Source organism: Chiloscyllium plagiosum, unplaced genomic scaffold, assembly GCF_037043375.1.
Source record: "Chiloscyllium plagiosum isolate Xiang-an unplaced genomic scaffold, Cpla_swu_hap1 HiC_scaffold_28, whole genome shotgun sequence".
Classification (NCBI taxonomy): domain Eukaryota; kingdom Metazoa; phylum Chordata; class Chondrichthyes; order Orectolobiformes; family Hemiscylliidae; genus Chiloscyllium; species Chiloscyllium plagiosum.
The window spans coordinates 51,208,325-51,221,886 of NW_028270166.1; the positions used below are offsets into that span (position 1 = coordinate 51,208,325).

Sequence of the window (13,562 nt, forward strand, 5' to 3'; positions counted from 1 at the left end):
AAGAGACTACGGTAGTAACTATTTTTCTTTGAGAGAGCTGATCGTAAGTTTGAGGCACTGCAGCCCTATGCTCCTAATCTATACAGCTATTAGCAGGCAGTTTAAATGTTTGGGTCAAATGGGTGACAGCAGGTCCAGGCAGTTGTGGGAAAGACAATAGTATCCAGCTCCCTGCCGCTCCTCAGGTACATCCACACAAGGGTCTGCTGAGGAAGCAGTGTCTACCACAGAAGCCTTTAAACCAGTGGGCAGTGGAGAGGTGCAGTTCATCATCATCCATGTCAGTATTGATTTAGTACATTCATTTTCACTTTAAAATGGGTAACTAGTGGCTGGATTTGTTATAGTACCTCCATTTTAGGGGCTTCCTAACCATTTCATAATTTAAGAGTGGAGGTTTCTCACTGCTAGCTATCACAGGGAAAGTAAAGGAGCTCTTAGAAGCAAGAAGGTGGATTTTATGTAGTTCTAATTAAGACAAATCCAAGAAGCATAGAGAACAGTAGCAAGTTCTGTATTTTTGTTAAGTGTTCAACTGGGAAAGATTAGTGTCTTCAAAAGTCCATTAGGTGGAACAAGGCACCCTGCCGATCCACAATGGCTTACCAACTGATCTACAGTACACCCAAGATCCACAGAAACTGGAGAAGGTGAGCTACAATGTACCAGCTTACTCATTGTTGCCACCACCCATGAAGTTTCTTGCTCAAGGAAGGAATTTACAGAGCAAGTTAAGAACACTTCACCTGAAGATTTGTGCACCAAGGCAGTATTCCAGATTGTTGCTGATATTATACAAACAAGGCTTAGGACAAGTCTGTAAAACAGTCCTCTCCCAGCCCATCTTCACTGGGCACCCCCAGCTAACATGGTAAACCAGTGGATAATGATATTTACTTTTCAACCTTGAGAGCCTCCCAAGGAGACATTTTCATAATTCATTCAATCACCTCCAGTATCTTGGCAATCAAATGACTTTGCACCTAGTTTGGTAGTAAGTTGCAATTCTGGCACACAGTTCCTCAGGTTGCCAAAACTCTTGGCACTGGCGTTACTAGCCCCCCTGTATGTTTAAGGCATGGATAACAATAGGTATCTCAAACCCTGGAAGGAAGACCATGAAGTATAGAGCCAGAGGGAAGATGTTCCTCCTGTAGTGAAGATGTCCTCAGGCTGTCCTCAGGCCACATGGAGGCTAGCCAGTGTTGGACAAGATATGCTCCACACCTGAAAAGTTTGAGCTCTAACTAGCTTCAGCATTGGAAGTTATTACTAAGAGGAACAGGAAGCACTCAGGACCGAGTAAGCAATTTAGTCTTGAGCCAGCTCCACAAATTAGTACAGTCATGGCTGATCCTATCTCAGCATCAACTCCATTGTCCTGCCCACTTCCTACAAATCTTTCAACCCATTGGAAGATGAATTGATGATCCGAGCATGCACTGCAATTGCAGTGGTGAATGACTCTTGGGGGCAGCAATTTTAAAAAGAAGCCTTTAGGAAATGGTTTTACTTTTGAAATCTCATTTGAGGTGGTTTCCTCTTATAAAAGAGGTCCATTCTATAGTAGTATTGAGTTATACAAAGCCTTGGGGATGTGATGGCCTCGTAGTACTGTCACAGGACTATTAATGCAGTGGCCGAAGTAATACTCTGGGGACCTGGATTAGCACTGCTGCCTCTGTCAGGGACCTGTGTTCAATTCCAGCCTTGGATGACTGTGCAAACTCCACACATTCTTTTAATGTCCAGGTGGGTTTCCTCCCAGTGCAAAGATATGCAGGTTTAGGTGGAGAGGCCATACTAAATTGCCCAACATGGGCAGGGGTGTGTAGATTAGATCTATTAGGTAGGGACATGTAGAGTAATAGGGTTGGGGAATGGGTCAGTGTGGACCTGTTTCTACACGAGGGAAACAAAAATATTTTCCTACTTCCCAAAAAAAAGAGTAAAGGAGCCCATAATACCACAGCCTGATGTAGTCAGGAATGTATTGACAAAGACAATGCAGCTCCTGGTACATATGCCACAGCTAGTGCCAGAGAATGCATTTTATTTAGTCCCTCACTGTTTACCTTTCAGTGAGAAGTGTTGGGCAGAGTTTTGTAACTTTTCAAAACAAAAAGAAAGAAGCACTACAAAGGACTGAAATCAGGAACATTCAGTCTCTAATGTCTCAACTGGAATTAAGCTGTATAAACTAATGTTTCTCCATGTGTCCTGGTTCTCACTTGGATGTCATTTCAATAGAAGTGAAGACTGTTATCCAGGATGTAACTGCTGCATGGAGCAAGTGAAGCCACTGCACTAAATTAGTGCATGAAGCAGGAAAGAAAAGCAAAATAGGCCATTTAGCCTTGAGGCTGCTGTGCTAGCCAGTGATGATGACTAATCATTCAACTCCATATCAGCCAAAATTCAAAGGTATCACCATTGACGAGAACAAACCACAAGCATGTTGCTACAAGAACATGGCAAGGCTGGGAATTCCAGTTGGGTAACTCCAAGCCACTCACCATTTGGTCTGACAACTAATTGCTGTCCCTTCCCTAATTACTGAACCACAATTCAAACTCACTTCCAACAAGACTGCACAGCTTCATTTCAGACACCAGGGACAGGTTTTTGTCTGGTTTATTTGTACTCAGGGTCTACAGGCCAATCTCATGACACTGGGGACAGACTAGGCTGGGATCTTCATTCTGTACACTGCGGCCATCAGCATCAACAGGAACACCAGAAACCCAACAGCTACTCCAATCAGAACAGGAGATCCAGCAGCACCTATGGGGAAGGAGGAAGGGGGTTCAGACATTGGAAAAGATGCTCAGGTGAACTAAACAAGGAACATCACTTACCATTCTCATTAAGCAGCTGCTTAGACTGGCTGTTCTCAACTTCCAGGAGAACAACTGGACCAGGAGCACTTACCAAGGTCACTTCATGGAGGAGAGCACTCCTGCATGTCCCTGTTGGAGGGGGACAGGAGATGGTTAGAACCCAAATTGAGCCAGGATGCTGTATCCTTGGTAATTGGATATAGGGGCAGTCAGATCAGGAATGAGGGGTGGATCTTTGCTTAAAAAAAGCATCAGGAACTCACTTGGACCACATCTGGGTGTACAGTCATCCTGACCAGAGGGAGAGCAAACCTCAGCACTGCAGTGCAAGTAAACCTAGAAAGGAAGGACTGCCCTGGCTAACTCACTATCTCTGCCTGCTCCTGTCCCACTGAACTTTTTTGTGACAAGCAGTGCCCTTCACAAAAGGCAATCCCTAGTTTTTATTTCATTTTTTCTACTCCTCCCCTCTTATCTGGACTCTGTCCTCTTCCTATTGGTCCAGGAACTTCCCACCCACATTCGGGAAGCAAGCCATGCACTCCTCTTCCATAAAGCAAAGAAACAGACCCTTTGGTCCAACTCATCCATGCTGACCAGATATTCAAAGCTATTCTCATCCCATTTGCCAGCCCTTGGCTCATAGTCCTCCCCCTCCCCCCCCCCCCCCCCCCCCCCACCCACCCTTCCTATTCATATACCCATCCAGATGCCTTTTTAAATGTTGTTGTAATTGTACCCACCTCCACCACTTCCTTTGGCAGCTTGTTGTGTACATACACCATCCTGTGCATGAGAAAGTTGCCCCATGGATGCCTTTTTAAAATCTTTCCGTTCTCACCCTAAACCTATGCCTTCCAGTTCAGGGCTTCCCACCCAACCCAGGGAAAAGACCTTGTCTATTTACCTTATACATGTCCCTCAGATTTTACAAACCTTTAAGGTCACCCCCTCAGCCTCTGACTTGGGAAAACAGCCCCAGCCTGTTCAGCCTCTCCCTATAATTCAAATCCTCTGACCCTGGCACCATCTTTGTAAATCTTTTCTGAACCCTTTCAAATTTCACAATATCCTTCCTAAGAGAAGGAGACCAGAATTGTGCACACAGGCCTACAGTGGCCTAACCAATGTCCTGTACAGCTTCAACATGACCTCAAACTCCTAGACTTCTTCCACTGAACAATAAGAGAGCATACTAAATGCTGCCTTCATCCTGTCTACCTGTGACTCTCCTTTCAAAGAACAATGACCCAGCACTCCAAGGGTCTTTTTTAGCAAAACTCCCCAGTAAGTGCATATGTCCTGCCCTGATTTGCCTTTCCAAAATGCAGCACCTCAATATCCATTCAACTCCATCAGTCACTCCTCAGTTCATTAGCCACCTGATCAAGGTCCTGTTGTATTGAGGTAGCCTTTGCTGTCCATGATCTTTCCAATTTTGGTGTCATCTGCCAACTTGGTAACTGTACCTCCTATGTTCTCCTCCAAATAGTTTGTGGCACACCCCTGGTCATAGGCCTCCAGCCTGAACGGCAACCCTCCACCACCACCATCCTGTCTTCTACCTTCAAGCCAGTTCTGTATCCAAATTGCTAGCGCTCCTTGTATTCCACGTGATCTAACCTTGCTAACTGGCCTACCATGAGGAACCTTATCAAACACCTCACTGAACTCCATATAGATCATGTCCACTGCTCTGCCCTCATCAATCCTTTTGTTACTACTGAAACTCTATCAACTCAATGAGACATGATCTCCCCCATGAAGCCAGTCCTTGCCTTTGCAAGTACATGTAAATCCTGTCCCTCAGGATTCCCTCCAACAACTTGCACTTTGTTTCTCTTCCTTCCAACACTCCCAAAAAAAAACTGACGTCAGACTCCTGAGTTTAGGTTCCCTGGTTTTTCATTAAATCTCTTTGGAAACTGCCTAACACTATTTCAGTGCCTCACCTAGACTTTCAGTTCCTGGTCCCAACACCTCTCGTCTTCCCTATGGACACTCAGACACTCATCAGGGAGATACAGGCATATGGAGAGCCTAAAAGCCCCCAGTTTCTTCCCCTCCCACTGACCAACCAGTCCCCCTCCACCTCCACTCACTCACTTGGTGGAACTGGTGCTCACCCTCGACTTTGACTCCTCCCCCTACCTACAAACAATTAGGGTGGCCATGGGTGTAGGTGGGTCTGAGCTATGTCTGCCTCTTCACGTGTGGAACAGCCCCTCTTCCACAGCTACACTGGCACCATCCCTCATCTCCTCTGCTACATTGACTGACTGCATCAGCACAGCCTTGTGCTCTCAAGGAGAGCTTGAACAGTTCATCCACTGCACTACACAATCCACCCTGACCTAAAGTTTACCTGGACCATCTCAGACACGTCCCTCCCCTTCCTGGACCTTTGGCAAGCAATATATTACTGACATCCATTTCAAATCTACTGGGTCCCACAGCCATCTTGACTACACCTCCCTCACCACCCCTGCTGCAACAAATGCAAGCCCATTCTCCCAACTTCAAATTCTGTCACATTTATTCCCGGTATAAGGGATTCCAAACCAGATGTCCTCTGCTTCAAAGACTGTAATTTCCCCTTCCTGTGATTTTAATATGTCCCTTCACATCTCCTCCACTTCCCACACCTCTGCCCTCAAACCCCCTCCTCCCCAATAACCCTGCTCCTTACCACCCTGCTAACCTCAAAATCCAATACATCATTCTTTACCAATTTCTCCACCCCCAGTCAGACCCAACCATCAAATAAATACTTGTACTTCCTTCCCTATCCATAGGGACTGTTCACTCTGACTCCCTTAGTTCCACACTCTCTCCTCTGACCCCTCCTCCACTCCTGACACCTTTCCCTGCAATAGCAGCAAGTGCAATGTCTGCTGCTACATCTCCCCTCTCCTCTGTCCAAAGCTACAAACAATCACTGCAAATGCAGCAGAGATTCACCTGCACCTTTCCAACCTGGTCTAGAGTATCCATTGCTCCTGATATCACTGTCAAGGAGGCCACAAAGCACAGACTTGGACTATCTCTCTCTCTCTCTCGGCATCTGTGCTTTGGATGCTCCAATTAACCCTGACCTTCTGGCTACCAGCCATTTCACTCTTCCCACTCTTGGTGACATGTCCATCCTGGGCCACCTCCACTTTCAAAATAAAGCCCCACACAAACTGGAAGAACACCAACTCCATATTTCACCTCAGGAGCTTAGAGCCCAATGGCCTTAATGTGGAGTCACCAGCTTCCAAATCTGCCCCCATCCCATATCCAGCCTTTCCTCTCCTCCTACCACCTTGCCTGGACCCAACTTGTCCATCCACTTCCACCCCAAGTGGAAGTGACCAAGTTGATAGATGAAGGGCTGTCGATGTCATATATGTGGACTATAGTAAGGCCTTTGATGGTTCCCTATGATAAACTAATGGAGAAAGTGAAGTCAATGATGTGCAGGGTGTTCTAGCTAGGTGGATAAAGAACTGGTTCTATGACACTATACAGTAATAGAAGGGAGTGTCTTGAAATGGCGAAAGGTGACCAGTGGTGTTCCACATGTCTGTTTGTAATATACACAAATCCTCTGGAAGAGGGCATTGTTGGTCTGATCAGTAGGTTTGCAGATGTTAAGATTGGTGGAGTAGTAGAAAGCTTAGGGGACTGTCAAAATACAGGAGAATATAGATTGGAGAGTTGGGTGGAGAAGTGGCAGAGGTCAATCCAGACAATTGAGAGGTGATAAATTTTGGGAAGTCTAATTCTAGAGCAAATTATAATGTGAACTGAAGAGCCGGGGGGGGGGAGTTTAGCAGAGATCTGGGAGTTCGGGTCCATTGTACCCTGAAGGTGGCACAGGTGGATAGTGGTCAAGAAGGCATATGCTGTGATTGCCTTCATCAGATAGGGTATTGAGTATGAGAGCTGGCAGATTGTTAAAATTGTACAAGACATTATTCTAAATGCAGCCAAACCAGTTTGTACAGTTTTGGTCACCACATTACCAAATAGATGTGGATGCTTTGGAGAGGGTACAGAGAAGGTTTGGGGATCTTTCCTGGTATGGAAGATGGTAGCTATGAAGAGGGCTTGAGTAGGTTAGAATTGTATTCATTTAAAAAAAAAATTGTGGGGGTGGGGGGGGTGGTTGTGAGCAGAATGGTAACCTGAGATCGACAAAATCATGACTAGTATAGACAGGGTGAATAGAGGTTGTCCCCAGGGTGAGGATTCTATAATTAAGTCACTTTATTTCAAGTTGGAAAGTGTCTGGGGGATGTACACAACAAATACTCTTACAGAGGGTGGTTGGTGCCTGGAACACACTGCCAGCAGAGGTGGTAGAGGCAGGCACAGTAGATTCACTTAAGGTGTGTCTGGATAGATGCATGAGTAGGTGGGGAGCAGAGGGATATCAATGCCTAGGAATTGGGTGACAGGCTGAGACAGTGGATTTGGATTGACTCAGGCTTGGAGGGCCAAAGGGCCTGTTCCTGGACTGTAAATGTTTTGTTCACCAATCCAGTGCACCCTTTCCACTGACCAATCACAACCCCCCCAACCACAATCCCACCCTCTATATTTAAGCTTCCTTTCCCTTCCTAACCCTGTAGAAGGGTCTTTACCCAAATTAACTTCCCTGCTCCTCCAAAACTGCCTGACCTGTCTTCCAAGCTCCACGTTTTATTGACTCTATTCCCCCACACCCTTTTTGGCAGCAGAGGGTGATGGGAAAGGTTGGTAGCTTGGATGACTGATGACCAGGCTTATCCTATGCTAATGCACAGGACAGTGTAATGTGCCCATATAACTGACATTCAAGCACCTGCCTTTTCATTTACCTTTCCACAGTAACTTTTATTTTGAACATGTCTGCTTTACTTTGACTTTCAAGTTTGGAATTCCCATAACATTCTATTGTTTTTGGGGGCTTTTAATACTCCACTTAGGATCCATTACTGTGTTAATAGAAGCACTTAGTATTCTTTGACAGAGTGCCCCCACCAGCCTGCCCACTTTATTGGGTAGTCACATGGCTTCTAGAGTATCTTGTAGGATATTGTATTCACTTTCAAACATCAGATGTGTCTTAATTGTTGACCACCTACAAATAACCCATACTCCAAGTAGTGAAACTGTTGAATCTGTGAATGATTTTTGGGGCTTTGAGACTCATCCCTCTCAATGATTTGGAGGTCATCACCCCAATATGGAAACTGAACTTTTTCTCCCTCTCCCTGCAGTGTGCACAGCAGATGGTCAGTTCATTGTAGCAATCACCAGGAACCTGACCCGTCCTGCCCTCAACCTGTCATCTCTGTACGTGAAAGATGGACATGAAGCTGAGTGCGGGCCTAAGCTCATCACAGCGGAACTTGTAGCCTTCCACTTCCCAATTACCTCTTGTGGCTCGACCCAGCGGGTGAGTATTGGAGGCTCCAGCATTCTGTCCCTTTGAATGGACAAGCTCCATATTAAATAGTGTCTTCCCTTGCAGGAGGAGAATGGGAGCTTTGTGTATGAAATGGATGTCTTGGGGAAGAGGATGATTCAGACGGGGCCACTGGGCTCAATAACCCGGGACAGCACCTTCAGGTGAGGGCAGTGGGATTTGTTGGTATGGAGAGGGAAGTGTTACTGACTGCAACTCCACCGCCTATTTCTGTCTCTCGATAGCCTGCACATCCAGTGCAAGTACAAGGGGGAGCTTGAGGCAGGCTTACAAATCAATGTCTCAGTTTACACCCTGCCTCCACCACTAGCTGCTTCTGAAGATGGGATCCTGAGGCTGGAGCTGCGAATAGCAACAGGTAGTGCTGCCCTGGTAATAGGAGCACTGGGAATTGTATCCCTTCAGGGGAGTGACTGTTTTGGTTTGTTCTCCTTCTTTTATTTTTGTCTGTTAGATGGCAGCTACAGCTGGTGGTACAGGGACAGTGACTACCCCATTCAGAGAATCCTTCAGGAGTCGGTGTTTGTTGAGGTTCGTGTGAAGGATCGCACTGACCCAATGATAGTCCTGAGATTGCGTGACTGCTGGGCAACCCCTGTGCCAGCCCCTGACCATGAGGTGCAGTGGAGTCTCCTGGTGGATGGGTAAGGACTCAATGGCAAGTCTGGATTTGAACTGTGGAGTGAAGACTACATTTTACTGAGACTATATACTGTAAGAATGTATGTATAACATTTGTATGTACACAGTGCCAATACTTGTGCCTTTTCTTCCAATCATGGCTCATTTGAATTCCATTTGTTGTTTGATCTTCCTTCATGATCTTGGACTTGTCCTTAGTTAAGAATGTGCCTTAATGTTGCCAAGGCCTTTCCTCTTTGGAAGAGGATTGTAAGATTGACTGACGACTAGACCTCTTTCCCCACCTTCAATAGAAAACACCTCATTACTCCCCTATTTTAGGGAAACTCAAGCAACATCTCTGCAGCACCCACTTTGTGAAGTCTTCCATGATCCTCAGATCAAATCTATCTTCCCTCCACTGACTGAAAGCCCTGCTGTTTCAACCTGATGGTCAGCTGAGCAAACATTTATCTTGGTTAATGTTGTCCCAACACCACGAGCTGCCTGCTGTCACTTACACCTTGTCAAATTGTTTCTAGAAATCTCTCTCCACAATCACAGGTTGTCCTTCATCAGTGCTGTTTGATATTTCCTCCAATGACCAATCCCAACAGTGATGTGGATTGCAATTAGGGATTCTAACTTTAGGTCTGACAGAATGAACTGAAAGATAACTGGCCTCTCTATTTTTAGCTTTTACATTATGGTTGGATTGTCTGAAACTTTTTGCAAGTCTCCACAACAAAGTCCATTAGACCAGATCTGTTACATCCTGGTGCAAGATGGACTCTTGATATGTTTGCCCCCTCTTGGCACCCTCCTTCCTGGCAGTTGCACATTCCAATTACTACCTGATTTTATTTGCAATCTATTCCTGATTTAGTTTACAGCTCTTGGTCACTTGACTTCCTTCTGTTTCAGGTGTCCCTATGAAGGTGATGACTATCTGACCCTCCTACACCCAGTAGGTGTCTCTTCTGGCCTGCAGTTCCCAACCCATCACAAGCGGTTTGAAGTGAAGACATTTGTTTTCTTGGATGGAGTGTCTGAGCAGCCCCTCTCTGGACAGGTAACCAAATGGAAGGAATGAGGCCAAGCTCATGAAATCCTTGTGGGGTCTCTGTACTATAACCTGGGCTGTTGATCTATGGGAAGCTCCTCAAGTCTCTCCTTCTTTCTAGGTTTACTTGCACTGCAGTGCTGAGGTTTGTTCTCCCTCTGCTCAGGATGACTGTACAACCAGATGTGGTCCAAGTGAGTTCCTTGATGCTCTCATTAAGCTGAGACCCACCCCTCATTCATGATCTGAACATCCCCTATATGCAATTACCAAGGATAGAGCATCCTGGCTGTAGTGTCAACATGGATTCTAACCATCTCCTGTCCCTCTCCAACAGGGACACGCAGGAGTGCTCTCCTCCATGAGGGGACCTTGGTAAGTGCTCCTGGTCCAGTTGTTCTCCTGGAAGTTGAGAACAGCCAGTCTAAGCAGCTGCTTAATGAGAATGGTAAGTGATGTTCCTTGTTTAGTTCACCTGAGCATCTTTTCCAATGTCTGAACCCCCTTCCTCCTTCCCCATAGGTGCTGCTGGATCTCCTGTTTTGATTGGAGTAGCTGTTGGATTTCTGGTGTTCCTGTTGATGCTGATGGCTGCAGTGTACAGAATGAAGAACTCAGCCCAGTCTGCCCAGTGTCATGAGATTGAACTGTAGACCTTGAATACAAATAAACCAGACAGACCTGTCCCTGGTGTGTGCCTATAACAAAGCTATGTAGTCTTGTTGGAAGTGAGCTTGAATTGTGGTTCTGTATTTAGGGAAGGGACAGCAATTAGTTGTCCGACCAAATGGTGAGTGGCTTGGAGTTACCCAACTGGAATTCCCAGCCTTGCCATGTTCTTGTAGCAACATGCTTGTGGTTTGTTCTCGTCAATGGTGATACCCTAGAGTGGCTGATATTCAGCAATAATGCTAGTACATGCTAAGCTGGCTCAATAGGTTCACCTTTTTCCTTAATATCATTGAGGAATTCAAATCAGTTGGTGCCACTGACAATGACTGTGCCCTTCAGAATGTTTGAAGTTATTCACCATTACCATATTCCCTCCAGCTAGTTTTATTTTAGTCTTTCTCACTAAAATCAGAAGTGACTCCCTAAAAGATATGCAATTCTCTTAGGATCAAGATGTGGGGAAATGGCTCTCGCCAGAGTAGTGAGCCTAGAGAATTTCTCTCAGCAGTTGAGACCAATACATTGTCGTACTGAGATGGTTCTGAAAGCTGAAGGGTAGAGGAAGAAAGTGGGAACAGGATATGGAGTTATATGGTCCGAGTGGGTTGGTTGGTCCGGGTGTCCCAGGGGTGTTCTCTGAAACTCTCTGCAAGTAGGTGGCCTGTCTCCCCAATATAGAGGAGGCCACATTGGGTGCAGAGGATGCAATAGATGTGTGTGGAGGTGCAGGTGAATTTGTGGTGGATATGGAAGTTTCTTTTGGGGCCTTGGAGGGAGGTGAGGGGAGAGGTGTGGGCGCAAGTCTTGCACCTCCTGCAGTTGCAGGGGAAGGTGCTGGGAGTGGAGGTTGGGTTGGTGGGGGGGTGTGGATCTGACGAGGGAGTCACAGGGAGTGGTCTTTACGGAATGCTGATAGGGGAGGGGAGGGAAATATATCCTTGGTGGTGGCGGAAATGATGGCGGATGATGTGCTGTACATGGAGATTGGTGGGGTGGTAGGTGAGGACCAGTGGGGTTCTAGCCTGGTGGCGGTTGGAGAGGCGGGGCTCAAGGGCGGAGGAGTGGGAAGTGGAAGAGATGAGGTGGAGGGCATCGTCGACCACGTCAGGGGGGGAAATTGCGGTTCTTGAAGGAGGCCATCTGGGTTGTACATCTTTGGAACTGGTCCTCCTGGGAGCAGATGCAGCGGAGACTAAGGAATTGGGAGAATGGGATGGCGTTTTTACAGGGGGCAGGGTGGGAGGAGGTGTAGTCCAGGTAGCTGTGGGAGTCTGTCAATTTGTAGTAGATGTCCGTGTAGATTCGGTCGCCTGAGATAGAAATAGGTCGAGGAAGGGGAGGGAGGAATCTGAGACTGTCCAGGTGAATTTGAGGTCGGGGTGGAAGGTGTTGGTGAAGTGGATGAACTGTTCAACCTCATGGGTGCCCATAGCTACTCCTTTCGTTTGGAGGAAGTGGGAGGATTGGAAAGAGCAGTTGTTCAGGGTGAGGACCAGTTCTGTCAGTCAGAGGGTGTCAGTGGAAGGGTACTGATTGGTAAGGCGGGAAAGGAAGAAATGTAGGGGAATGGGTCTGGGTGGGTTGTTCTTCGGAGGGTCTGTGTCGACCTGTTGGGCCAAAGGGCCTGTTTCCATACTGTAAGTAATCTAATCTAGGAAAATTGGCTTTATTTAACCCAATGATGCAACTTTCTTTGTGCTGGCCTGTTTTTGTCTTACACCAAGCAGTGCTGTGGGATAGTTGTCTCTCGGGAGGAAGCAACAGAGAATGAGACTAGTTTCACAACCTGCTGTCCTTTAGGAAAAGAGATGGATGGCCTCAAGGACTAGGCATCTCTTTCTGCACCCCAGACAGCAGTGCATGCTGGGTTAGTGAACCCTTTCATCAATGGGTTGGAAGGTTATGGGAATTGGGCAGAAATGAGGTGAATATGTACCCCAAGGCTGCCTTGTTCCTCTATGCTACTCTGCATCCTCCTATTTACTGAGCCCCTGTGCCTTGCTGTTTTTTCTCTTGCCTCAAACACAGGCACATGTTTTAAGAGCAGGAGTGAACCATTTGGTAAGATGATTGCTGATGCAATTGTAGCTTGAACTCATTTCCTCCCTAGTCGTGATACATCTCCCTTGGTATTGGGGGGGGGGGAAAAAAACTCTCTCCAAACACTATCTCTTCTCCATCCACCCCTGCACCCCCTCCCCCCACCCTTGTAAAACTCTTCAATGAACATGCCTCCTCCCTTCCCTGAAGACAGCTCCACAGACTCTGCACCCTCCCAGAGAAAAAGCATTGTTCCTAATCTCCTGAAACTAAAAGTCCCTTGTTTTAATATTGTTCCCTCATTCTTCCCTTTCCCATGAAGGGAAACATCCTTTCAGTGTCATGTTACATCCCCTCAGCATCTTAATGTCTTACAATTACCTCTAATTTTTTCTAAACTGGAATGAAGACATACTTTGTCTATCCAACCTTTCCTCAAATGTCCTCATTTCAAGAATCCCTTGTGTGAATATTGTATCACTAATTCAATGAAGGGAAAGTTTGCCTGCACCTCACATAAAAAATATTTCCCACAGAGGGTGGGAGTGCATGGGATCACAACAGCTGGTGGAAGTAGGCACATTAGCAATGTTTAAGGCCATCTTGATAGTCACATGAACAGGAGTCAAACAGGGAGAGAAACCACAAATAGTGGGTCAAAATCAGAATTAGCAATCAGTGCAGTTTGGTGGGCTGTAGGGCCTGTTCCTGTGCTCTATTGTATAAGTTGACTAAAACTGTGCTGAGTAATCTGGATGCAGTCTTTCCAGTGGCCTGTACAACTGTTTACCATATTCTATTCCCTTTTCTAATCAACAGCATTCCATTTATCTTCCAATGTAGTTGGCTCTCAGCAGAGTATAGAAAC

General features: G+C 46.3%; 1 protein-coding gene across 1 annotated transcript; it reads left to right on the top strand.

Moving 5' to 3' along the window:
• The first annotated feature begins 6,375 nt into the window (after positions 1–6,375).
• On the top strand, positions 6,376–10,635 carry LOC148142748 (zona pellucida sperm-binding protein 4-like). The gene is made up of 9 exons (XM_087975965.1): positions 6,376–6,385; positions 8,090–8,268; positions 8,344–8,441; positions 8,523–8,656; positions 8,753–8,942; positions 9,844–9,991; positions 10,104–10,176; positions 10,320–10,430; positions 10,505–10,635. Exons 1-9 carry the CDS (start codon positions 6,376–6,378, stop codon positions 10,633–10,635), a joined length of 1,074 nt encoding a protein of 357 aa, XP_087832091.1.
• Positions 10,636–13,562: the final 2,927 nt, after the last annotated feature.

Excerpts from the sequence above, each read along its gene's own strand:
- LOC148142748 (XM_087975965.1), top strand. Across the intron at positions 8,442-8,522 it reads ACCCGGGACAGCACCTTCAG|CCTGCACATCCAGTGCAAGT; the intron begins GTGAGGGCAGTG and ends GTCTCTCGATAG. Across the intron at positions 10,177-10,319 it reads TACAACCAGATGTGGTCCAA|GGACACGCAGGAGTGCTCTC; the intron begins GTGAGTTCCTTG and ends CCTCTCCAACAG.